The following is a 25230-nucleotide window of genomic DNA, read 5'->3' as shown; positions in this document are numbered from 1 at the left end:
CTCTTCATAAAATGTAAAAAAATGTTGTAATAAGAAATCCTTGTCAATAACTTACAGTGAGGAACAGAAATATTTGAACACCCTGCGATTTTGCAAGTTCTCCCACTTAGAAATCTCACAATAAATGGCCCCATTTATTCTCTCCTTAATACAGTGCAGTCATCCTGTCCCCTTCACAGAAAAGCACCCCCAAAGGATGATGTTACCCCCCCATGCTTCACAGTAGGGATGGTGTTCCTGGGATGCAACCCAGCCTTCTTTTTCCTCTAAACACAACAAGTGAAGTTTAGACCAAAAAGTTCTACTTTGGTCTCATCTGACCACATGACTTTCTCCCATGCCTCATCTGGATCATCCAGATGTTTATTGGCAAATTTCAGACGGGCCTGGACATGTGATGACTTAAGCAGGGGAACCTTCTGTACAATGCATGATTTGAAACCATGACGGCGTAGTGTTCTACCGACAGTGACCTTTGTAAACTGTGGTCCCAGCTCTCTTCATGTCATTGACCAGCTCCTCCCTTGTTGTTCTGGGCTGATTCCTTACCTTTCTTATCATCAGTGATACCCCAAGAGGTGAGATCTTGCATGGAGCCCCAGTTCGAGGGAGACTGACAGTCATCTTTAGCCTCTTCCATTTTCTAACAATTGCTCCAACAGTTGATCTATTTTCACCAAGCTGCTTGGCAATTGCCCTGTTGCCCTTTCCAGCCGTGTGGAGGTCCACAATTTTGTCTCTGGTGTCTTTTGACAGCTCTTTGGTCTTGCCCATGGTATAAGTTGGCATCTGACTGACTGTGTGGTGGACAGGTGTCTTTAAAGAGCTCAGATAGGTGCTACTAAGTTAGATTAATGAGTGGGGGCAGAGCCTGGTCGCGGACTGGTATGGCTGTGTGAGACAGAGCTCTCCCGCCACACACACACTCATATAGCCTGGAATACCTATTTTTCCGTCTGAAAATTTGGCAAAATTGGCCAATATCAACAGGGAGAAGGCAGAGGTCCTGGAAGACCAACAGTAAACCAGGCGGGTGTCGCAGAATTTTTTGAAAAGCGCCATAAACAGACCGCCACATCTCCCTCCAAGATGGCGCAGGACCTCGGCTCGCAGTTAGAGCGGGAAGAGGAGAGAGCCTCGAGCAGTGATGAGGACTCAAGCCGAGAAAAGACACTCACGGCAAATGTGCTGAAAGAAACCCTGCTGCAGGCTCTTAAGCCTGTAAGGGAAGATCTTGCAGATATCAAAGCAGACCTTTAGGCCATCGGCACCCGAACAGAGGCCTTGGAAAGTACGGGCCTTAGCCTCACTTCGCATGCAGAGACTCTAGCAGCCAGATCTAAGCATTTAGAGGGGCACGTTAACACTGCTCTCACCCTGATCGAGGATCAGGAGAAACATCAGTTTTAACGGGATACCAGAGTCCTGGGCTAGTGACGCTCTCCCCAAAGTCGCCCAGGAAATATTTGCAAACCTGCTAGGCCCTAAACGTGCAGACAAAATTGTTATTAAGCGTATACATAGGTCTCTCCGACCCAGACCCAAACCCAACGAGGCACCCAGAGACGTCATATGTGTCTTATTGCCATACGTAGACACAGCCTTGATATTACAAACGGCGAGAGAACAAGCTCCTATACACTATGGTAATGCTGAAGTCACTCTATACCAAGACATAGCACCATCAATGCTGCGGAAACGCAGGATGCTAAAACCCCTGCTAGATCGATTGAGAGCAAGAGACTTGCAATACTCATGGTTGTTTCCCTTTGGGATATCTGTGTTGAAAGGCAACAGACGCATTATAATAAAGACCCCTTCAGACCTTGAAGAAGCGTGGCGAAGCTAGAGATGGATCCGATGGACATACCCTCCTGGTCACTCGAGATGGACGTGGCTGCTTTACCTCCCTTGCCCAACCGGGAGGAGTGGATCACTGTGACTCGTCCAAACCCCCAGAGATCCAGATCATCAAGAGGAGCTTCGTCTACACCACATTGCTGACAGCGTCCCACGTGTGCTGGTTTCCATATCTGAAACCTCTCGAGCTGACACCTGATCGCTGAGTTGAACTGCCAGTGTACAGCATGTGGACTGCCATATGAGGACACAGAGGCATCCTTCATCTGATCTTGCGCCTCGGACACCTACAGTATCATGCTTGATATGCCTTTCCGTAACTTATACATTATCTACTCTTTATGTATCCCCATTCCCCCCCCCCCCTTACAATCCCGTGCTCCTGCGGAGCTCATAATGTTAATATACTCTCCGGTTATGCGTCCAATCGAAGAACTGGTGACCCCAGGAACCGGCATGTGATGATCCAATCTATGCAGTTCTCGACTGGACTCCTGGGGGTAGCGTTATACAATTGTTTGCATAACATGCATTTGAATGTGATTCCATGATTGCTTTTGAATAAGATCTTCCGTCTGCATACCCCCCCCCTCTTTCCCCCTCCCCTCCCATTTTTATCCTCATTCTTAGTTGTCCCTAGATACCTCAAACTAAGTGTCCTGATGGTCTCTTACTAACCCTGGCAGGGTTTTGTTCTGATTTGTTCTGACTTGTTCTGACCTGCTAAAGTGTGCAGTAATGTTTTAAATGTTCGGATCACATGGGTCAGTTTGAAGGGTGGGCGCACTTAACTAACTACCTGACAAACCTATTTTGGTCATCGGTGTGACTATCATTTGATTGAATGGTCCACACCGTTCTGACCAGCTGAGTAAGGGCATTCCTCAACTGCCCCACCACTAGCATTCCTGAATGGGGTACCCCCCCTTATGTTATAGGTTCTTTGTTCTATACTTCTAAACGTTTGCTTTCTGTTAAAGTGCTATGTGGGTGTATGCCACAGGTCAAGGCACACCACTCAAACTGACCGACCCCCTATCATATACAATCGTATATAATTTTCATATCCCTCACTTGACCTTCCTAGGTCAATCTACTTTTCATTGAATTACTAGGATTATTGTTTATTATCTCTTCCTCTAGTTCCTGATAGACTCTACTGTCTAGAACTTCTACTGTCTTCTCTACCTCCTCTCTTTAATACTCACCTGTACTTAGTCCTTCCTCTTTATTCACCTCCTTATCTCTCTTCCCTCATCCATTTCACATCTCATAGAGGGCACGAACTATACGCTCCATAAAGCTCATAGACTTTGTTAGTTCTATTCAACTTCAGGGATTTGTGGTGACTAGCTGCACATCTCTACTTCTTACATTTTTATCACACCCAAATCGTTGCTATCTGCCCTCTCACTGGGACCCGGACTTGACTGACAATGAGTGACCTGGGAATAGTGTCCTTTAACGTGAGAGGACTAAATACCCCTAACAAACGGTATCATGTTCTTGATATTGCAAAGAAACTGAAGGCCTCTATAGTCTCAGTCTTCCTACAGGAGACAAACTTTAAGCAGACCAAAATACCTAAATTACCTACTAAACTTTTTAGCAGTTGGTATAACTCGTATCATCCTACATCCGCCTCCAAACGTGTGTCCATAGCCATACACAAGTCTCTTCTGCTGAAGATCACAAAACAATACTTGGCTTCTGAGGGTTGTCTGTTATTCCTAAGGGCCCAGATTTACACAACAAAATTAACCTTAGCAAACATATATGCTCCCAATCAGGACCAAGTACCCTGGCTCCTGAAGGCGTTGGACGCATTACAGCTTTTTGCGGAAGGTCCGAACATACTAGGGGGAGATCTAAACACATCTCTTAACCCCTTGTTGGACTCCTCTACTAATAAATCCTCTATCTCTACCTTGGCTTTAGCTAAACTGCGGTCTAAACTGGCTGAACTTTCTCTTGTAGATGCTTGGCGCACCTGGAACCCCTCCGCCCGTGACTACTTCTTCTTTCTCATGTGCACAATTCACATCAGAGACTTGATTATCTACTGGTCCACAAGTCTCTACTACCGTGCCTCACAACCACAGGTATCTCAGTTATCTCAATCTCAGATGATGCTCCGGTACACTTGTCCCTCAACATCTCGGGTCTCCCGCGCAAAACATGTCGATGGAGGCTTAAAGAGTGTATACTAAAGAATACTACAGCTTTTGAAGATATCAAATCCCAGTTAGCTAGTTACTTCATCCATAACGTAGATTCAGGCCCTTCTACACCTGTAGTTTGGGAGGCTCATAAGGCTTTTATTAGGGGCATTTTTATCTCCTGGGGGTCCAAACTTAAAAGAGACAGACAAAAAGAAGTTGACACCCTATTGGAACAGATAGCAGGGTTAGAAAAGGAACATAAGCGCACTAGGTTATTAAGCACACACTCTGAACTTAAAGCTCTAAGAAAAAAACTAATTTCCCTCCAGAATAAATCAGCTAAGGCATACCTTCATTATAGGTATAAACTATATGCTCATGGAAACAAAGGTGGGAAACGTATGTCCTCCCTACTAAAAAAGGAACTAGCGAAACAGCATATTCATGAAATCACTGACCACTCAGGGACAAAGACCTCATCTCCCCTGGAGATAGCGGAGGTATTCCGACAATATTACTCAGCCCTATATAATATTGAGAAGGAATAACCTTCAGACACTGTTACCTCCAAACAAGAGATAATTGATGGCTTTCTGAAGGACTTGAACATGCCAAGCCTAGATCAGGCAATGGTTAATTCTCTTAACTCCAGTGACTGAGGAGGAGGTACAGTCGATCATTTTCTCTTTTCCTCTGGGCAAGAGCCCTGGCCCAGATGGCCTGCCCTTGCTCTATTATAAAAAGTTTAGTGAAATCCTGACACCCCAACTCACCAAATTGTGTGAGTCCTTATTGAAAGGAGAATTCCTACCCAAACAGTCACAAGAAGCACACATTCCGCTTATCGCTAAGGAAGGCAAAAATAGGCCTATTTCCCTTCTCAACTTAGATATTAAAATTTGGGCTGAACTCCTTTCTACCCGGATTAAGGTTCTGCTCCCACATCTCATAGGGGAGTAGGGGAGAAACAATCAGGTTTCGTCCCAGGCAGAGAGGGAAGGACTAATACTGCTAAACTTCTGACATCTATACAACACGTTCACTCCTCACACATCCCAATGGTCCTTCTCGGGGTAGACGCAGAGAAGGCGTTTGATGGAGTAAGTTGGGCGTTTCTGAAATCTAAAATTGTAGTACAGGTCGGCTCACCCCTGATTCCAGCTGGCAAGGTGCTCCACCCTGATGTCGTACCCCGATCACCAGAAATAATGTAGTAGTTATTAATAGGGTGGGCACTCTAATATCTGGGTCACAGAGTAGGCAACGCGGCAGTGTTTAATTGACAGTAGTTTATTTAAGTATCACCCAAACAGATCAAATTCTGCTAAAAATAAGCTAAAAATAATGTATCTATAAAATTGATAAAATTTAGTAAAAGTAAATATACTTGATAAAATATATTGTGGTATGTCCACTGGTAATAGTATGATATGGCCTGGATGTACTGACCAAGGATCACATATAATATCCGTAAATTCTAGTTTGTGCAAGCTATATTAGCAAGTATATTTATTCTCTGGAACAACAGTCTCCTTTACCTCCACATAATCAAATAAATGTAAAATAAGTGACCAGTGCATAAAATATAAAGAAAGCAAAATTAAGTGATAAACATACAAATTTTGTATTAGAGTGCATTAAACTAGAAGTGTTCAATTAGTTGCAATATTGTGCAAACGTGCAAAATAGCTGTGGAGATTTATCCTCAAGCTCAATCTTTCTAGATGTAACAAAAGAATTGCAGCAAAAAAAGGGGTCCTGAGAAGCGGCTTGTTATTCCAGCATATATACTCTATTATGCAGTATGTCAGTCCGGCGAATCTCTAGTTAATAGCGCTATAGAGCGCAGCAGCGATAGTTGGTACAATGTATCAGTCCGGCCAATCTCTAGTTGGTACAATGTATTAGTCCAGCGAAACTCTAGTTGGTGCCGCTATAAAGCGCAGCAGTAATACTTAGTTGTTTCGGCAGTGGAGCTATTGGGCGATCTTATGTGCACATATAAACATTTATTTTGTTACTCACATGCGGGCTTTCAGCCGTCTTCACCGTGGCGTCCCACGTGGTGGAGGTTCTGGGTAAAGTGTAGCGCTAAACCCCAAGTAGCATACGGCCTGGCTATTTTAAATATAGGGTCCTCTGGTATGTTACCGTATTTCTACCAGGTCCTGGTTGTGAGTAACAGTGCTAGTGATGTTCGGTCAGCTCCGCTGCAGGTTCACCTGGATGTCCTTAATTAGGGTACGTGCTCCACCTTTCTTTTAGTGCAGTCACGTACAGAGGTGTCTATTTAGTGTCCATAAAGTTTTTGAAGTCCTGGAAAGCGCTTTCTTCTGTCCAATATCAGGTGGCAAACTGTTGCGGTTTTTTAGTCAGGTCCAATTGGTCCACGCCAGACGCGTTTCGAAGGGTATCCACCTTCTTCCTCAGTGGCTCTGTTGGCTCTGACTAGTTTGCCTTCTTTTTATTCATTGTAGTTGACGAGGAATGCTCTAGAGAAAGCCTGGAGAGGATCAGGAGGATCTGAATGTCTCAAATCCAGGTTAACATTAAGTACGGTATTAATGCGGTTTATATGCGTTTTCATGTAAGATCCTGCGTTTTCTTATCCAATACATGCCAGAGTTCTTCTCAGCCATTAACCATACTTGGTTTTATGCATACTTGATTGCATTGTCCTTTTATATTAATAGAAGTACATAATTTACTGCAGTATAAGTTTATATAAAAGAACTGTAAGATCCTATTGTCACTTGATCTTGATACAATTCTAAACATTATATATTCATACATATCTTATAAATAATAATAATAGAACAAGGAAATAGATTTAAAATAAAATAAAATATATGAATAAAATTATGTATAAAATTTTTTACATTTTTAATAATGCCCTAACTATTGGACAACTGTTTTGGGGTAAATTAAAGGTTTTTTTCGTATGGTTTAAAATATTATTTCCATATTCATCATATCCAGCAAGATCCATCTATGAAGCAATAGCACAAAACATTTTCTTTGGGGAGACTCGTTGCGTGACCCCAAAAGTTCTTTGGACAGAGGAGGGAACTGGAGATGGATGACAACCAGATTGAACGGTGCCAGAGGCCTAAGGTGACTAGATGGTATAGGAATGGAGGCCTGCAGCCCAGGAGGGGTTCATAGTGCTGATAAACAGCCCAACTAGTACCCCTCGTGGGCCGAAGGCGTCCAAACTCTCACAAGAATCCGAATATTTCCAACTCGGCATTAAGTCCAGCCGGAGCCAGGCTGCCGAATTCAAAAATTCTTCTAGATTCAGCCCTAGACATTCGGGCAATATGGTTGCCTCCCCTCCAATTACGTTCTATCTGCTCAAAGGCTGCAAAGGTCAGAGTTGTAGGGTCTTGATTGTGTACCATTTTAAAATGTTTAGATAGTACATGTTTTTCATACCCCTTTTTAATGTTGTTTATATGTTCCGCTATCCTAATTTTTAAAGATCTTTTCGTCCTGCCTATATATTGTTTCGCACATGCACATTCTATGATGTAGATGACGTTTGAACTGTTACATGTGAGAAGAGTCTTTATCTCAACTTCAAAGGCATTTTGTGTTGATTTTACCCGCTGGGTCTTCTTTGCAAAGGATGTATTTCTGCAGTTCACACAGCATCCACATCTATAGAACCCACTTCTATTTAACCATTTATTAATGGAACCGGTTTCTCTTGTTGGTTGTTTTATTGATGGTGCTACCTTCAGACCTAGATTAGGGGCCTTCGTGTACACTATCTCCGGTATTGGTGGGATTAGTGGACCTATAATTTTGTCTTTTTGTATTAGGTGCCAATGATTTTTAATACTTTGCTCAATCTTCTTGTGCTGTGAGTTATAGGGCAGTATAATGCGGAATTTGTCATCTTCTTCGGGCTTGTCAATCTTCTCTTTATTAGTTTCAAAGAATTTTCTCCTATCCATCAATCTGACCTTTTTTAGAGCATTCTCTACTACTGTCTCAGGGTAATCCTTTGACAGAAATTTCTCTTTCATATTTAGGGCCTCTTCCTCAAACTCTGACTGGTTAGTACAATTCCTCTTAATTCTTCGAAATTGGCCAGTTGGTATATTTAATAGCCAAGAGGGTAAGTGACAGCTTGAGAAGAGAATGAAGCTGTTCTTAGCCACCTTCTTCTGAAATGTGGTACACACATAGTGGTCCATCTGAGTGGTGATCCGTAAATCAAGGAATTCAATTGATTCTTGATTAATATTGTGAGAGAAATTCAGACTGTATATATTTGTATTGATTTCTTCTAGGAAGGTGTGGAGGCCGGCTATATCTCCCTGCCAAATAAAAATGATATCATCGATGTAGCGCTGCCAGAGCACCAGATCCGACCCCAGCTTGGGTAAGATGGTCTCCTGCTCCCATTGTGCCATGAAAAGGTTGGCATAGCTGGGGGCGAATCTGGTGCCCATGGCAGTGCCCCGTATCTGGAGATAATACTCCCCCTCAAAGAAGAAGTAGTTGTGTGTTAATATATGTCTAACACCTTCCACCAAGAAATCAATCTGCTTCTCTTTGAGGCTACCATGATTTCTCAATTGTAGACTCATGCTATTGGTGCCTTGTTCATGCTCGATCACGGTGTAGAGGGATTGGACATCCAAGGTCCCTATCAGCCAATGTGGTTCCACCTTCAGATTCTCCAGAATCTGGACAATCTGAGTGGTATCTTTCAGATACGCTGGAGTGGTTTTCACTATTGGTTGAATGAGTTGGTCTATGTATTGGGACAAATTGGATGTCAAAGACCCTATACCCGAGATTATAGGGCGACCTGGTGGATCAATCATACTTTTGTGGATCTTAGGCAGGCAATAGAACACAGGTAGCCTCTGTTGTGTCCCCAAGATAAAGTCAAATTCCTGCCTAGAAAGTAATCCATCTTCAAGTCCTCTATTACAATAGTTGTTCAATATCTTTGAGAAATCTTCTGTAGGATCTTTTCTCAACCGCCTATAAGTTGTAGTGTCTGCGAGTTGTCTCAGGCACTCCATATTATATTTGGTCGTTTCCAGGAGAACAATAGCTCCACCTTTATCGGCGGGACGAATAGTAAGGTTTTTTAATTTTTGTAATTCCTTAATTGCTTTGATCTCCTGTATGGACAGATTGTTCCTCCTCATCTGTTTATCGGGTACCTTTCTCAGGTCTGTCTCTATGTTTTTTCTAAAGGTGGCGATCTCAACCCCTATCTCCTGTCTTGGGAACTTTTTTGATTTAGGTCTGAGCGATGTGTGTTTGATCTCGATATCTTCACATTCAGCTGTATTTTTTAAGATGGGATTTTTCAGGAAATATTTTTTCAAACAGAGTTTCCTCACAAATTTTTCTATACCCGCATAGGTGTCAAATTTATTTAATTTTGCTGTCGGTGCAAATTTGAGGTCCCTATTGAGTAGTCTTATCTGGGAATCAGTCAAGACCACGGAACTGAGGTTTACTATGGCTTCTGATTCAACTATCTGTGTTTGTTGTAAGAACCTCTTTTTTCTTTGGGATCTTCGTGTCTTTCTCTTAGATCTGGGTTCCGTTGATACCTTTGTGTTCCCTCTCTCAAATGTTTGGGTATATATTGATGTCTGTAATTCTGTGGGGGCCTGGTCCTCTGTTGTGGCTCTTGATCTTCTGGCCTGTTCCTCAAATTGTATGTATGTGTCGGCATTGCCTGTCGGTGAATCTGATCTCTGGATAGTGAACGTGATCTGTGTCTGGTTCTCATACTGTGGTTTGCTCCTGACTGTTGGGGTTGGACATATTTGTCGTTGGGGGTCTGTGATCTCTGTCTTATTCTTGTCTTGTGATGGGGTGGAGTCCTGTCTAAAAAATGGTTATAGTTGAATGTCTCAAATCTATTACTCACAGGGATAGTATATCTAGGAGGGTAATCATTTTCGTCATGATGGTCCAGGGCTCTAATAACTGGATCTCCTTCCTGCGAGTTGGCTCTATAGTTATGGTCTTCTGTTGATCTAGCATTATATCTATATTTCTTAGTTTTCCTATTGATTATCTCTGACTCCATTTTATCAAGACTTTTACATAGACGTTCCTGCCACATAGTTAGTTCCTCACTGGCTGGTATTTTATCGACCACAGTTTTAATTTGTTTTATTTTCTCGTTTAACTCTTCCAAAATTTTACATCTCCTTTTAATAATCAGTTGCACTAACATTATGGATTGGGAGAGTAGTAGTGCTTCCCATTCTTTCTTAAATTCCTCATTGCACAAATCTTGTGCAGGGATTTTGGATAACATTAATCCCTTAGGAATTCTCTTCTCCTCAATACATAATTTCAGCGACTTGATTTCCCACTGTTGTCTTAGTTGTTTAAGCAGCAATGGTTCAAGTTCTCTAAAGATATCTTCTAATGACTTTTCGTATCCAATGTTATTTAAGTCATGAGCACTTGAATCATCAAATCTATATGTCTCTACCTTCTGCCGTTTGCTTTCTATGTGAGTCCAGATATCCATTATAGAGGCAGAGGGAGCTCTGACCTTATTGGGTACGCTAATAGTAATTGTAAAATTGTAGTACAGGTCGGCTCACCCCTGATTCCAGCTGGCAAGGTGCTCCACCCTGATGTCGTACCCCGATCACCAGAAATAATGTAGTAGTTATTAATAGGGTGGGCACTCTAATATCTGGGTCACAGAGTAGGCAACGCGGCAGTGTTTAATTGACAGTAGTTTATTTAAGTATCACCCAAACAGATCAAATTCTGCTAAAAATAAGCTAAAAATAATGTATCTATAAAATTGATAAAATTTAGTAAAAGTAAATATACTTGATAAAATATATTGTGGTATGTCCACTGGTAATAGTATGATATGGCCTGGATGTACTGACCAAGGATCACATATAATATCCGTAAATTCTAGTTTGTGCAAGCTATATTAGCAAGTATATTTATTCTCTGGAACAACAGTCTCCTTTACCTCCACATAATCAAATAAATGTAAAATAAGTGACCAGTGCATAAAATATAAAGAAAGCTAAATTAAGTGATAAACATACAAATTTTGTATTAAAGTGCATTAAACTAGAAGTGTTCAATTAGTTGCAATATTGTGCAAACGTGCAAAATAACTGTGGAGATTTATCCTCAAGCTCAATCTTTCTAGATGTAACAAAAGAATTGCAGCAAAAAAAGGGGTCCTGAGAAGCGGCTTGTTATTCCAGCATATATACTCTATAATGCAGTATGTCAGTCCGGCGAATCTCTAGTTAATAGCGCTATAGAGCGCAGCAGCGATAGTTGGTACAATGTATCAGTCCGGCCAATCTCTAGTTGGTACAATGTATTAGTCCGGCGAAACTCTAGTTGGTGCCGCTATAAAGCGCAGCAGTAATACTTAGTTGTTTCGGCAGTGGAGCTATTGGGCGATCTTATGTGCACATATAAACATTTATTTTGTTACTCACATGCGGGCTTTCAGCCGTCTTCACCGTGGCGCCCGAATGTCTAGGGCTGAATCTAGAAGAATTTTTGAATTCGGCAGCCTGGCTCCGGCTGGGCTCAATGCCGAATTGGAAATATTCGGATTCCTGTGAGGGTTTGGACGCCTTCGGTCCACGAGGGGTACTAGTCGGGCTGTCTATCAGCACTATGACCCCTCCTGGGCTGCAGGTCTCCATTCCTATACCATCTAGTCACCCTAGGCCTCTAGCATCACTCAATCTGATTGTCATCCATCTCCAGTGCTCTCCTCTGACTAAAGAACTTTTGGGGTCACACAACGAGTCCCCCAAAGAAAATGTTCTGTGCTAAAAAGGTTTTCTGCTGTGACCTTCTAGATGGATCTCGCTGAATATGATGAATATGGAAATAAATATTTTAAACCATACGAAAAAAACCTTTTAATTTACCCCAAAACAGTTGTCCAATAGTTAGGGCATTATTAAAAATGTAAAAAATGTTATACATAATTTTATTCATATATTTTATTTTTATTTTTATTTTAAATCTATTTCCTTGTTCTATTATTATTATTTATAAGATATTGTATGAATATATAATGTTTAGAATTGTATCAAGATCAAGTGACAATAGGATCTTACAGTTCTTTTATATAAACTTATACTGCAGTAAATTATGTACTTCTATTAATATAAAAGGACAATGCAATCAAGTATGCATAAAACCAAGTATGGTTAATGGCTGAGAAGAACTCTGGCATGTATTGGATAAGAAAACGCAGGATCTTACATGAAAACGCATATAAACCGCATTAATACCGTACTTAATGTTAACCTGGATTTGAGACATTCAGATCCTCCTGATCCTCTCCAGGCTTTCTCTAGAGCATTCCTCGTCAACTACAATGAATAAAAAGAAGGCAAACTAGTCAGAGCCAACAGAGCCACTGAGGAAGAAGGTGGATACCCTTCGAAACGCGTCTGGCGTGGACCAATTGGACCTGACTAAAAAACCGCAACAGTTTGCCACCTGATATTGGACAGAAGAAAGCGCTTTCCAGGACTTCAAAAACTTTATGGACACTAAATAGACACCTCTGTACGTGACTGCACTAAAAGAAAGGTGGAGCACGTACCCTAATTAAGGACATCCAGGTGAACCTGCAGCGGAGCTGACCGAACATCACTAGCACTGTTACTCACAACCAGGACCTGGTAGAAATACGGTAACATACCAGAGGACCCTATATTTAAAATAGCCAGGCCGTATGCTACTTGGTGTTTAGCGCTACACTTTACCCAGAACCTCCACCACGTGGGACGCCACGGTGAAGACGGCTGAAAGCCCGCATGTGAGTAACAAAATAAATGTTTATATGTGCACATAAGATCGCCCAATAGCTCCACTGCCGAAACAACTAAGTATTACTGCTGCGCTTTATAGCGGCACCAACTAGAGTTTCGCCGGACTAATACATTGTACCAACTAGAGATTGGCCGGACTGATACATTGTACCAACTATCGCTGCTGCGCTCTATAGCGCTATTAACTAGAGATTCGCCGGACTGACATACTGCATAATAGAGTATATATGCTGGAATAACAAGCCGCTTCTCAGGACCCCTTTTTTTGCTGCAATTCTTTTGTTACATCTAGAAAGATTGAGCTTGAGGATAAATCTCCACAGTTATTTTGCACGTTTGCACAATATTGCAACTAATTGAACACTTCTAGTTTAATGCACTTTAATACAAAATTTGTATGTTTATCACTTAATTTTGCTTTCTTTATATTTTATGCACTGGTCACTTATTTTACATTTATTTGATTATGTGGAGGTAAAGGAGACTGTTGTTCCAGAGAATAAATATACTTGCTAATATAGCTTGCACAAACTAGAATTTACGGATATTATATGTGATCCTTGGTCAGTACATCCAGGCCATATCATACTATTACCAGTGGACATACCACAATATATTTTATCAAGTATATTTACTTTTACTAAATTTTATCAATTTTATAGATACATTATTTTTAGCTTATTTTTAGCAGAATTTGATCTGTTTGGGTGATACTTAAATAAACTACTGTCAATTAAACACTGCCGCGTTGCCTACTCTGTGACCCAGATATTAGAGTGCCCACCCTATTAATAACTACTACATTGTTTCTGAAATCTACCCTACTCAAATTTGGATTTTCAACCCCCTTCCTGAAAGCGATATTTACTCTATATTCTCAACCGTCAGCTTCTATAATAGTCAATGAGCACTTATCTTCTCCTTTCTTGATCACGAATGGCACGCGTCTGGGATGCCCACTGTCCCCTTTGCTGTTCATTCTGGCAATGGAAGCCATGCTACTAATGCTTATTAGTGGAATTCCCACCCTCAAAGGTGAGCTTAAGTTGTTAGCATTTGCTGATGATCTACTCTTTCTACTAACTGACCCCATGAAGGGGCTACCTGTGCTAGTAGAGATCTTTGACTGGTTTAGTGAGGACTCAAACTTTAAAGTTAACGTTTCAAAATCAGAGATTTTAAATATATCACTTAACAAGCGGCTCGTCCGATTACTCAAAACTGCCTCTCCTTTTGCCTGGGCCACATCCACTATTAAATATCTAGGGGTCCATATTCCACCTAATGCATCTAAAATATATGACACCAACTTTAAGACTCTTCTGAAATATGTTCAGTCAACCTTGACAGAGTATGACTTACCTCTAATTTTGTGGATCGGCAGGAAGAATGTTATACAAATGTATGTAATACCCAAGATAACTTATAAATTGCAGATACTCCCAATTGCACTACCCCAATCCTTTTTTAAGTCTATGAGGTCTCTCTTCTCGAGATACTTGTGGAAATTAAAAAGGCCACGTCTGGCTCACTCATTGTTAACTAAAACTAAAAACAAGGGGGGATTGGGTTTACCCGATGTTCAGACCCTATATAAAGCAATACAACTAGGCCAATGGTTGAAATTAACCTCAATTCCTGATTATAGTTCCATGAGGGCAGGAGTGTCAGACATTCTAAAAGGAGACTCGCTCAGAAACTTGTGGATTCCCCCTAAACCCAATAATCGGAATGCTAAATCTGAAGCTGGTTTGCTGATTAGAGGTGCCTCACACACCTGGGGAACCCTTGCCCCACATCTTGCTCCAACACCTTCACCGTTGCTTCCTGTGAGTTTGATACCTGTGGTTGTAGGGAAAGACTCAACATCCTTTAGACCAATGTGGGACCATCTGGATCATCTTTCGGTCAGGGAGTTCCTTGCGGACAGAGCGGTTCCAGATTTTGCGAGTTTGAAGAAATGTTTACCAAGATTCTCACTCACATTCTTGCACATAGCTCATTTTAATAGCTGCTGTAGAGATTTTATAAGTAGATTCTGCCCGTTTAGGGAACTGACGACCTTCGAGTCCTCTATATTAACCCCGGAAGGCCGTGAAAAGAAGCTGTCAAAACTGTTGTATACTTGTAGAGATATCCTGGACACCGGCATACCGGGGTATATAGCTTTTTGGGAAAAAGAACTGAATATCACCTAGACAAATGCTGAAAAATCACACATACTTCAAAACTCCCATGATTATTCCAGGTGTGTTCTGCTTCAGGAATCCCACTACAAAATTGTCTCTAGGTGGTATAAGACACCTGAGTTCCTTTACACACATGGCCTATCACTCACAAACCTATGCTGGAGATGCAAAACACAGATTGGGTCGCTCACCCACCTATGGGTGGTCTTGCCCTTAATTAGACCTTTTTGGGGAGAGGTGGAACGAGTGATAAATGATTTAAGGGGTAAACTTCTAGATTGTGTCACGGAAAACTATAGACCTTCTTCCTCAAACTTAACAACCCACCTACTAATGGCGGCCAAGTCCCTGGTCCCTTTGAGATGGCTAGATACAGTACATCCCCCCCCCCCTCACGGTGGATCAGTAGTTGGAGAAAATAGGCCAAATCTGCAGATTTGAAGAGATGTGCAGTAGATCATCTAGATCCCACCACAAATTCCTCTTGATTTGGAGGCCCTGGTTGTCTTCCTCCTATTGCCCACTGAACAAGTAACATCTTCAGTAGTCAGAGCAGTTCATTTCTGCAGCATGCTCAATTGAAATGTGCCCCCCCCTTCTCTCCCTCCCCCCTCTCTCTCCTTCTTTCTCTTCCTTTTCACTTCTTCTTTTTCTTTCCCTCAATCACTATCCTTTTTTGCTCTGATATTGCTCCTATGTGCTTGCATTTTAATTTGTTATGTGTGCGAGCCGCACAAATCGGCTATTTAACTGTCGCATTATCTGTCTGTCTTTGATAACGGCTGACATTGTTAACATGGAGCTGTAACACTCTTACTTATTTTGATGTACCTAACTTTCTTATATTGGCTATGTGAATGTTTTGCCAATAAAAACATAGTTGATAAAAAAAAAAAGATTAATAAGTGGAGTAGAGGTGGAATTTTTAAAGGCACAGTAACAGGTCTTTGAGAGCCAGAATTATTGCTGTTTCTCAGGTGTTAAAATACTTATGTTCAGCAGTGCAAGACTAATAACTTCTTCAAAAATCATACAATGTGATTTCCTGAATTTTTATTTATTTATTCTGTCTGTCAGAGTGGGAATGCACCTACAATGTGAATTTCAGACCCCTCTATGATTTCTAAGTGGGAGAACTTGCACAATCGCAGGGTGTTGATATACTTCTGTTTCTCACTGTATATACTGTATATAGATACAAATATATTTGCCCCCTGCTAAATTTATATATCACAGTCTGGCACAGGTCTATTACACATGTTGATATTTTTTGAGCATCATTATATTTACAGATACATTTTTAGTTTCTGGTGAACGGAAGGCCAGAGATGCAACTAGTTTATTAATAGGCATCTTCCTCTTAATAAACTAGCCGCATCTCCTTCCAGCGTACAGGGGATCAAATCTCCCCCTATTTGTCCAATCAGTCTGACTTACCAGTGTGCTGCCATTTTGCATATTGTGCAGATCTCTGTGGGAATGAGCGCAAAAGTCCAAACAAGCGGTAACTCCTGAGAAAGGGCGACCTTCCTTTTTGCCAAGTCGGCAATCTGGGGCCCTGTGCTCATGCTCTATCTACAATGTAATGAGAATCTATTAGTGAGAAATCCTTCTGAAACAGAGAACAATTAATATTGCTCATAAGTTGTGTGTAGACCTGTGTGCATATCCTTTTGTATCCTTAAATAGTCAACTCACCCATAATAGAATATTACATACCTGGTTATTATAGGCATCTGGTGCAAGCTTCTTGTAGATTGGTGCTATCATGGTTGACAAGTTCTGAAGACTGTCTTCCAATTTCTCTTCCTATATTAGATCACATAAAATATTAAATTCTGTCTTAATGTTTTCAAAATTACTTATTGGAAGACGTGACTTTACAGTTAAGAAAAAATTTTGATAATTAAAAATGAAGAGGTATATTTCATCGATCCTCAGCTTAGAGGAGTATTCTGTGAAACAGTGGATAGGGAGATGAGTCATGAAGAAGCTCATCGTACATTCAATAAGTCTCTGAGATGAAACCAGTTAGCAGGTTGGAAACACCAACAAGCCATTGCTGGAGCCTGTCACTCTGATAGCGTCTGAATCCACAGCGACACCACGCTTCTACCATTTTGTAGGTTTCCCGCTGCAGGGAACTAGCAGCTTTAATTGTCACTGAATCTCAGTGATGTAAAAGATATATATGCCAAATTTCAAGAAGATTGGATAATATTTAGAGGTTGCACACATTGATCACTTTAATTACTACTCTCACTCCTGTACCTAGGAGGTTGGTCTAAAAACAGCTTCAGTTTCAGGATCCCAGGGGCTCTGCATCAAGCAAGGTGGATGGCAAAGGCAATATATGCACTTAAAATTGGCCTCTTCACTAAATAGTTGAATGTTCCTCAACGAGAATTGAAAGGAATCAAATAGGTTGCACATTTTGTCAGCCTCATATATGTTCGCTTTTTGCACGAGGTACTTGTAATTCGATGGGCTCCAAAGAATGATTTGGATATGCTACAGCTTCTGAGCACTTACCCAGATGCAGATGTAAAAAAACGTGCTCTCACAGTTGCTAAGAGACACCTTTGGTATCTGTCAGAAACAAACGTAGGATTGGCTTTTTTGGACGAACGTATTACTCTGGCTGTTAAGGAAAATATGACTAAAAAATAGAAACCAAACCTGCAAAGAAAAAGGAAATTAAACGATTAGATGGTAAAAACCTAGTTTTTGAAGGAAAAGACCTGAGCCATTTCGTTACTGATAAAACAAAGACGTTCTTTGAATTGTTTTGGATCCACGATGTGACAGAATACTGCAGTGATTCTCTAAGAAGCCATGTGAAAGCTCTTAAGGTGGTCAATGATACCGCAGAAAGAGGAATTGCTCTGATAAAAAAAGTTTAACAAAGCGGTCAGGGACGAACAACTAAAACAATTCTTGTTGAGGGTAGTTGAGCATCACAGAAAAGTCGTCACCAAGCTAACAAAAGAAGGGATTGCATCATTCAAAGCTGATTAATATAACACATGTTTTGCCTACCTATTAATCTTCGTGTCTAGTTTTAATATTATTTTAAGTTTGTGATTTATAGTTTTCCCAATAAAAGTAATTAACATTGAAAAATCTAATTTTTTGCCTATTTTTACAAAACTGATCAAAGTGTGCAACCTCTAAATATTATCCAAATTTGGCATATATATCTTTTACAATACTGAGACTTGGGGCGTAAGCAAAGTATGCAAAGATTTTACATTACATTTTTTTCCATTACAAAATGAAACACCCTAGGGACCATAAATGGAGTGAAATGCTACCTGCTGTTTAGGTGGCATCATTGAACACTAGCAGTTAACCTGACATACTGTCAGATTAGGTTGCTCATTCAAGTCATACAACCCATAATCACAAATAGATCTATGATCAATATCCGGCAAATGCATAATACACTGTAAGTGTGAATGTCATTTGTAATAGACAGTGCTCACAGTTTTTTTCATCTATTGGTACATTTACACATTTCAAGGTAGGGTTCTATCTTCTGCTATAAATATTTCCAGGAATTAGTTTCCTAATTTACTTAGACATATCAGTCAAAAATGCCTAGAAAATGTACACTGACCAAAAATATTAACACTTTGCATGAGCTGAACTCAAAGATCTGTCTAAATCTGTGTTAGTGAGCACTTCTCTTTTGCCAAGATAATCCATCCCACCTCACAGATGTGGCAAATCAAGGAAGTTGCTGATTAGACACCATGAATATTGGCAGGAACTGGAACACGCTTTCGTATACGCCGATCCAGAGCATCCCAAACATGCTCAATGGGTGACATGTTCGGTGAGTATTCTGGCCATGCAAGAACTGGGATGTTTTTAGCTTCCAGGAATTGTGTACAGATCCTTGCAATATGGGGCCGTGCATTATCATGCTGCAACATAAGGTGATGGATGAATGGCACAACAATGGGCCTCAGGATCTCGTCATGGTATCTCTGTGCATTCAAAATGCCATAAATAAAATGTACCTCTGTTCGTTGTCGATTACATACACCTGCCCATACCAGAACCCCACCGCCACCATGGGCAACTCGATCCACAACGTTGACGTCAGCAAACCGCTCACCCACACAACGCCACACACGCTGTCTGCCATCTTCCCTGAACAGTGAAAACCGGGACTCATCCGTGAACAGAATGCCTCTACAACGTGCCAGATGCCATTGAATGTGAGCACTTGCCCACTCAAGTCAGTTACGACGACGAACTGCAGTCAGGTCCAGACCCCGATGAGGACGACGAGCATGCAGATGAGCCTCTTCAGACGGTTTCTGACAGTTTGTGCAGAAATTCTTTGGTTATGCAAACCCATTGTTGCTGTAGCTGTCCAAATGGCTAGTCTCAGACGATCATAGATCTAAATATGCTGGATGTGGATGTCCTGGGCAGGTGTGGTTACACGTGGTCTGTGGTTGTAAGACCGATTGGATGTGCTGCCAAATTCTCTGAAACGCCTTTGGAGACGGCTTATGGTAGAGAAATTAACATTCATTGCACAGGCAACAGCTCTGGTAGACATTCCAGCAGTTAGCATGCCAATTGCACGCTCCCTCAAACATTGTGATATTGTGCTGTGTAATCAAACTTCACATTTCACAGTGGTCTTTTATTGTGGGCAGTCTAAGGCACACCTGTGCAATATTTATGCTGTCTAATCAGCACCTTGATATGCCACATCTGTGAGGTGGGATGGATTATCTCGGCAAAGGAGAAGTGCTCACTAACACAGATTTAGACAGATTTGTGAACAATATTTGAGAGTAATGAGTCTTTTGTGAATGTAGAAAATGTTTCAGATCTTTGAGTTCAGCTCATGCAAAATGGGAGCAAAACCGAAAGTTGTTGTGTTTATATTTTTGGTCAGTGTATATAACGTACAAAGAACACATAGCACTTAATATCATAAAAAATTTAATTACTAAATAGTAATGAATAATCATGAAATAATTCATAAAAAATATAGTAATGGATGAATTTGTTAATATAACAGGGCATATAACAGTAATGCCAATCGTCAGAGAAAGGGACTTGTACTTCCTAAGGGGTTAACCACTTTCTGCAGAAATTTCAGAAATTGCATATTGTGATGAGTACTTGCATGTCAAATTTTAAAAGTGTCATTTCTTACCCCTAGATGCAAATTAAATCCCATACACCCCATATGACCACCTCCCTGATGGCCTCTTCTTCTGCTCAAATACAGATTATGCTGCCTAAGTCTGTGTATGTGCTAAAGGCTTTTGGCACTGGTACGCAAGAAGATGCAACTGGGAAGCAGTCAACTGGATAAGGCATATGACTGCTTCCATCTTGAGAGCCATGGATACCGCAGCTACCGTGTCCATTGTTTACATGTGGGGCCCATGGTCTGAAGAGTGAAGGGCTTTAGCCAGAATTCTGGGATAAATATTGACTCCTTTTACAATTTTTTACATGCCTGTATCTATCGGATGAGGCCATTTTTGAAATTTCATCAGAAAGTGGAGACCCCCTAAACACTGATGGTAAAGCTAGAAACAATTGTACAAGACTATGAATTCTATGCCATGCATGTACTGTAGTTATTTCCATTATAATAAGAATACATTACATTACAACAGGAAACAACATAATGGTATTGAAACTCAATGGAGAAATTTGTCCTGCCTGTGGATACTGGCAATGCTTTTTTTTTTTGCAGTACTTAGGTTTCAAAAGCTATAAATATATTGTTGTGTAATGTGACAACTGTTTTCCCATTTGAACACTACATGATACATATCTGCTTTTACTATCATAATGATAGGGTCCCTTTACATTGGCCAAGGATGGGACTGCCCACAAGCAATAACTTAATATGGTGATTAATGATCGCAGTGACTATCATTTATTCCCATACAGAAGAAATGACTGATGCATGTAAATTCAACTGTACTTCAGCTCAACTATTAGGAATAAATGGTTTGTTCCCAGGTAAAAGAGACAATAAAATACAAGCCCCTCGTGGTTATTGACAACCAAGTTTTTCTAAATTTGGTCTGTTTAATATGCAAAAAAGAGACACTTACCTCTCTTGGGTCATCACAAAGAAGTTTGAACTTTCTGGGTATTTTACTTCTAGCAAACTTGCACCCATTGTAGTACATACTCCAAGAGCACCCAAAAGAAAACGAGGCACCACAGGTATCAGGGTCCAGCCCCTGGCATGCACAGGTACGCCTGAATAATATGAAATCTTTTAATTGGTTGTCATGTAAGATTATTAAATTAATTGACTGTAGCTATAGGCAAGAAAATAGGTTTGTTTGTTTCTATCATGGCATCCCACTTACTCTTCATTAAGAGCACAACGTCTGTTTGTCAAGGTTCCATACTTCCGAATCGTTTCGGTGAGTTCAGTGTACATCTTATCTGCTAAGGTTGTTGATATGCCTTCCCAAACCAGGATCAAAATCACTATTACAGCAGTTTCACAGGAGTGACCTGCTCGTTCTCGCACCAAACACAGCATTTTCTCCTCAAGTCCACTTCGACGAATGACCTGTCAACAAATGGGCAAGCTTTGTATGATCCAAGGGGATTCATAATATAAAATACCTGAATTGTAGAAGCACATTTTCTAGTTTTTACATTTTACCAAAGCAATACATCTGAATATATAAGGCAGCACAATTATTACATGAGTATAAATATAGCAGTACAACTAGATGTGTAAGAGTCATTAGACCAATTTTACTATATTAAGGTCCATTCACACGTCCGTAGTGTATTGCAGATCCGCAAATTGCGGATCCGCAATACACCCGGCTGGCACCCTTGTGGAACTAGCTATTCTTAACCGCAATTGCGGACAAGAATAGGGCATGTTCTATTTTTTTTCCGGAGATGCGGACCGGAAGATCTTGGACGCTCTCCGGAAATACGGATGCAGAGAGCACATAGTGTGCTCTCCGTATCCATTCCTGCCCCATTGAGAATGAATGGGTCCGCACCCATTCCTGATATTGCGGAATGGATGCAGACCCATTCCACGAACGTTTGAATGGACCCTTAGTCAGGGGTATCATATGAAGCATGGTCAGCAGAAATAGAACTATTACTGGCTACTATCAAATTGATCTACACACTAATTTAATTTTCACAGTTCTAGTGACCACCGTCCCCTTTTATTATATGGTATACCTTAGAGCAGGAAGATGTAAGACCTCTTATGGAAAGTATGAACGTTGGCCAAACCTACAGATTACAGTGGGGATCGGCTGACCATCTTGGGAGAGTGAAAACTCTCTCCCAATAGTAAATGTTAGGGGGAAGAAGGATCTGACATGCTGAGTTCCAACATTTGTGGTCATTTGTTCACACAGGATATTTCACCTCCAATTTTGCATGTGTATGGGGGGTTGGTAACAAAAGCTGTTGGCCAAATGCCGTATATAAGATGTTTAACCATACTCATGTGGGGGGATCTTGTCAAATTGGTGCCTACAAATTATTAAATTGCACTTCTCTTTCAGAGGTCATATTTCCAACTTATTTTAACTTTATTAGTCTGGTGGTCTGGGAAACAATGCCTTAGTGTCTAGCCATGCACCATATTTATCATCCAGCATGAGCCACTGTAATAAAAGTAGTGCTTGTCTAGAGAGCCTGTCTAAATTCAGTGTCTATATTTTATATAATCTTAGACATTAGGATATATGATTTTCATTGGCTTTTTTATTTAAATCCCAACCCCTGCAGTATACATAATGACCCCCAGCATTAATAATGCTTTCTATAAAGGCCCCCAGCATTAATAATGTCCATCATATTGGCCCCCAACATAAATAATAAGACAGAAGGACCTGATGCTTCGAGCATGATGACTTCACCATGGGGGGAATGTCAGGTCCTCCTGTTTCCTGTGAGGAGAGAGTGTCCTGGCACATGCAAGTGGATGAGGTGAGTGTTATTTTTAATTTTTTTATTTTAACCCCTGAAATGCCATTTTTCAATAGTGGACTCGTTTTTAATGGCCGTTAGACGAGTATACTACTGACTAAGCGGTCGTTAAAATCAGACCCATTGATTCCAGTGGGATCCTTCTGGGTATGAAAATGACCATAAAAAAGTGTGAATGTGGCCTTAGTAAATCTGCCACACTGTCTTTAACCACTTCTCAGCAGATTCACTAAGCTAAATGTGCCAGAATTTAATTTCTGCCAATGAAGGGCCACATGTTTTACACCACATTTAATATGTGTTTTAGACACTTTTTGCATCTTGCTCAACAAGACATATGGCTAAGTTAGTGGGAAGGGTCATGTGTTAGGATGCGCCATCATGCACAAAAATTTTGGCACAAAGTAACCAACCAGTAGGTGGTGTAAAGTTAGATAACAGTGTCTAAAAGTGCACCAAATTTATAATCTGGCATCAGCCACTGTGATAATTTAGGTGCAACCTTAGAATATCTAGTTTCTAGTTTTCTTCTAGTAGGCTGCTCAGACATAGAATTCCGGGAATTGGCCAGACAAAAACCAATGCATGCAAATCCCAAATTTCTGCATATTTGCCATGGCGGCGGGCGTTCTAGTAACATCTGTCAACACCAGATCCAGAGAACTCCATAAGGCCGTGCTCTGCTGGCCTACAACTGTGAAACTAGCCTTAGTAAACCTGTCTCAATCGTCTATAATTGCAGCACTATTCTGTCAAGCAATATCTGTAATAGAAAATATATATGTATGAAAAGGAACGTTAAAACAAAATAACAACTCTTTATTATTGTGATGCTAGTATCACATAATAAAGATTTGTTATTTTGTTTTAACGTTCCTCTTCATACATATATATTTTCAATTGCGTTACTGAGGACGTATATTATAATATCCATATTTATTATCGTCAATATCTGTAATATCCAAAAATATTTTCCCCCTTTGTAGAAGATCCATATTGATATCCACTGACTAATGGTGAGCTAGTATTTTTGTATTTATTTATGTATTTGAGTCTCTCAGTATATTATTCTTCATCCTGCACATTACTTACCCATTTTGCAATTGGACATCCCTGAGAGCTCTTTCCTTCTTTCCCTGTATATATAACTTTTTCGATCCTAATGGCCTTGCCCTTCTCACCAAACCTGAGAATGAAACCTCCAATTAATGCAAATATTCACACATTTTGTATGGAGCGTGTGTTAAAATGGTATAGTATAGAATGGAATCTAGAGAAACTAAATGATAATATCAATATTCTACTCAATGCACCTAATCTCATGTGTTTTCCTAAGATAATATTATAGCTTTATAAAGATCGGCTGTTTTCATTGTGCATACTTTTGGGATGACAGAAAGGTTAAAGGATACCTATCTTTAAAAAAAGAAAAAATTTGACATTTTATAATGTTAGAAGTGATGGGCTAAAATCTGGATGTTGCGGTCCCTATTGATTACTAAACCAAAGAGCTAGAAGAGCTCTGAAAAAGGCTGTACCCCTTCATTTCTCATAGCCCTGCATGGCTCTCCTTAGAAAATGCAAAAGGATTGCAAAAATGCTGTGGGATAAAATCTGCGACTTTTTCCTGCTTTTTCAGAGTGCTGAGAAAAGGGGGGCATGGTGTGGGCGGGGATGGAGGCTGGCCAGCAGGCCCGGCTCATTTATCATTTTCCATGCCATTTACGCAAGGGAGCAGGTGTAGATTTAATCCTGTCACATGGCCTGCTGGAGGAAGCGCCAAACTTAGCCTTTATATAACTTTGACACTTCCTCCAGCAGCACAGAGGGACTTTCACACTGGTCTTAAAGGGATTCTGTCACCAGTTTTCACCCCTGTCAGATAAAAATATGCTGATGTTCGGGGTGTCTTCACGATTCCTAATGTGGGCTTATAAATGTCATCTGTAGGCTCATTTTGCTAAAAAACAGCTATTACTAACCTGTCAGTCAAAAAAATAAGGTGCCCAAGGGGATGTCAATGGATGCAAGGTGCCGGCCGCACCCGCCGCCGTTCATGCCCAGCGCCGCCTTTCCAGACCTCTGCGCCGCCTCTCGCTCTCCCTCCCTCCCTCCCCCCTCCTTCTGCTGTAACATCTTGCGCACAGGGCTCTGCCTGATGCGCCCGTGCGGACTTCTCCATTTGACTTCATACAGCGAAGTGCGCAT

General features: G+C 40.8%; 1 protein-coding gene across 1 annotated transcript in view; it reads right to left on the bottom strand.

Moving 5' to 3' along the window:
- The window catches only part of TET2 (tet methylcytosine dioxygenase 2), a 91755-nt gene that overhangs the window by 6723 nt on the left and 59802 nt on the right, over positions 1–25230 (bottom strand). The window contains 5 exon segments of the mRNA XM_044302514.1: positions 16483–16620; positions 16765–16854; positions 21150–21300; positions 21414–21622; positions 24115–24208. Coding sequence (XP_044158449.1) covers positions 16483–16620; positions 16765–16854; positions 21150–21300; positions 21414–21622; positions 24115–24208 — 682 coding nt within the window.

Source organism: Bufo gargarizans, chromosome 1, assembly GCF_014858855.1.
Source record: "Bufo gargarizans isolate SCDJY-AF-19 chromosome 1, ASM1485885v1, whole genome shotgun sequence".
Taxonomy (NCBI): Eukaryota; Metazoa; Chordata; class Amphibia; order Anura; family Bufonidae; genus Bufo; species Bufo gargarizans.
This window is presented reverse-complemented; position numbering and strand designations above follow the sequence as displayed.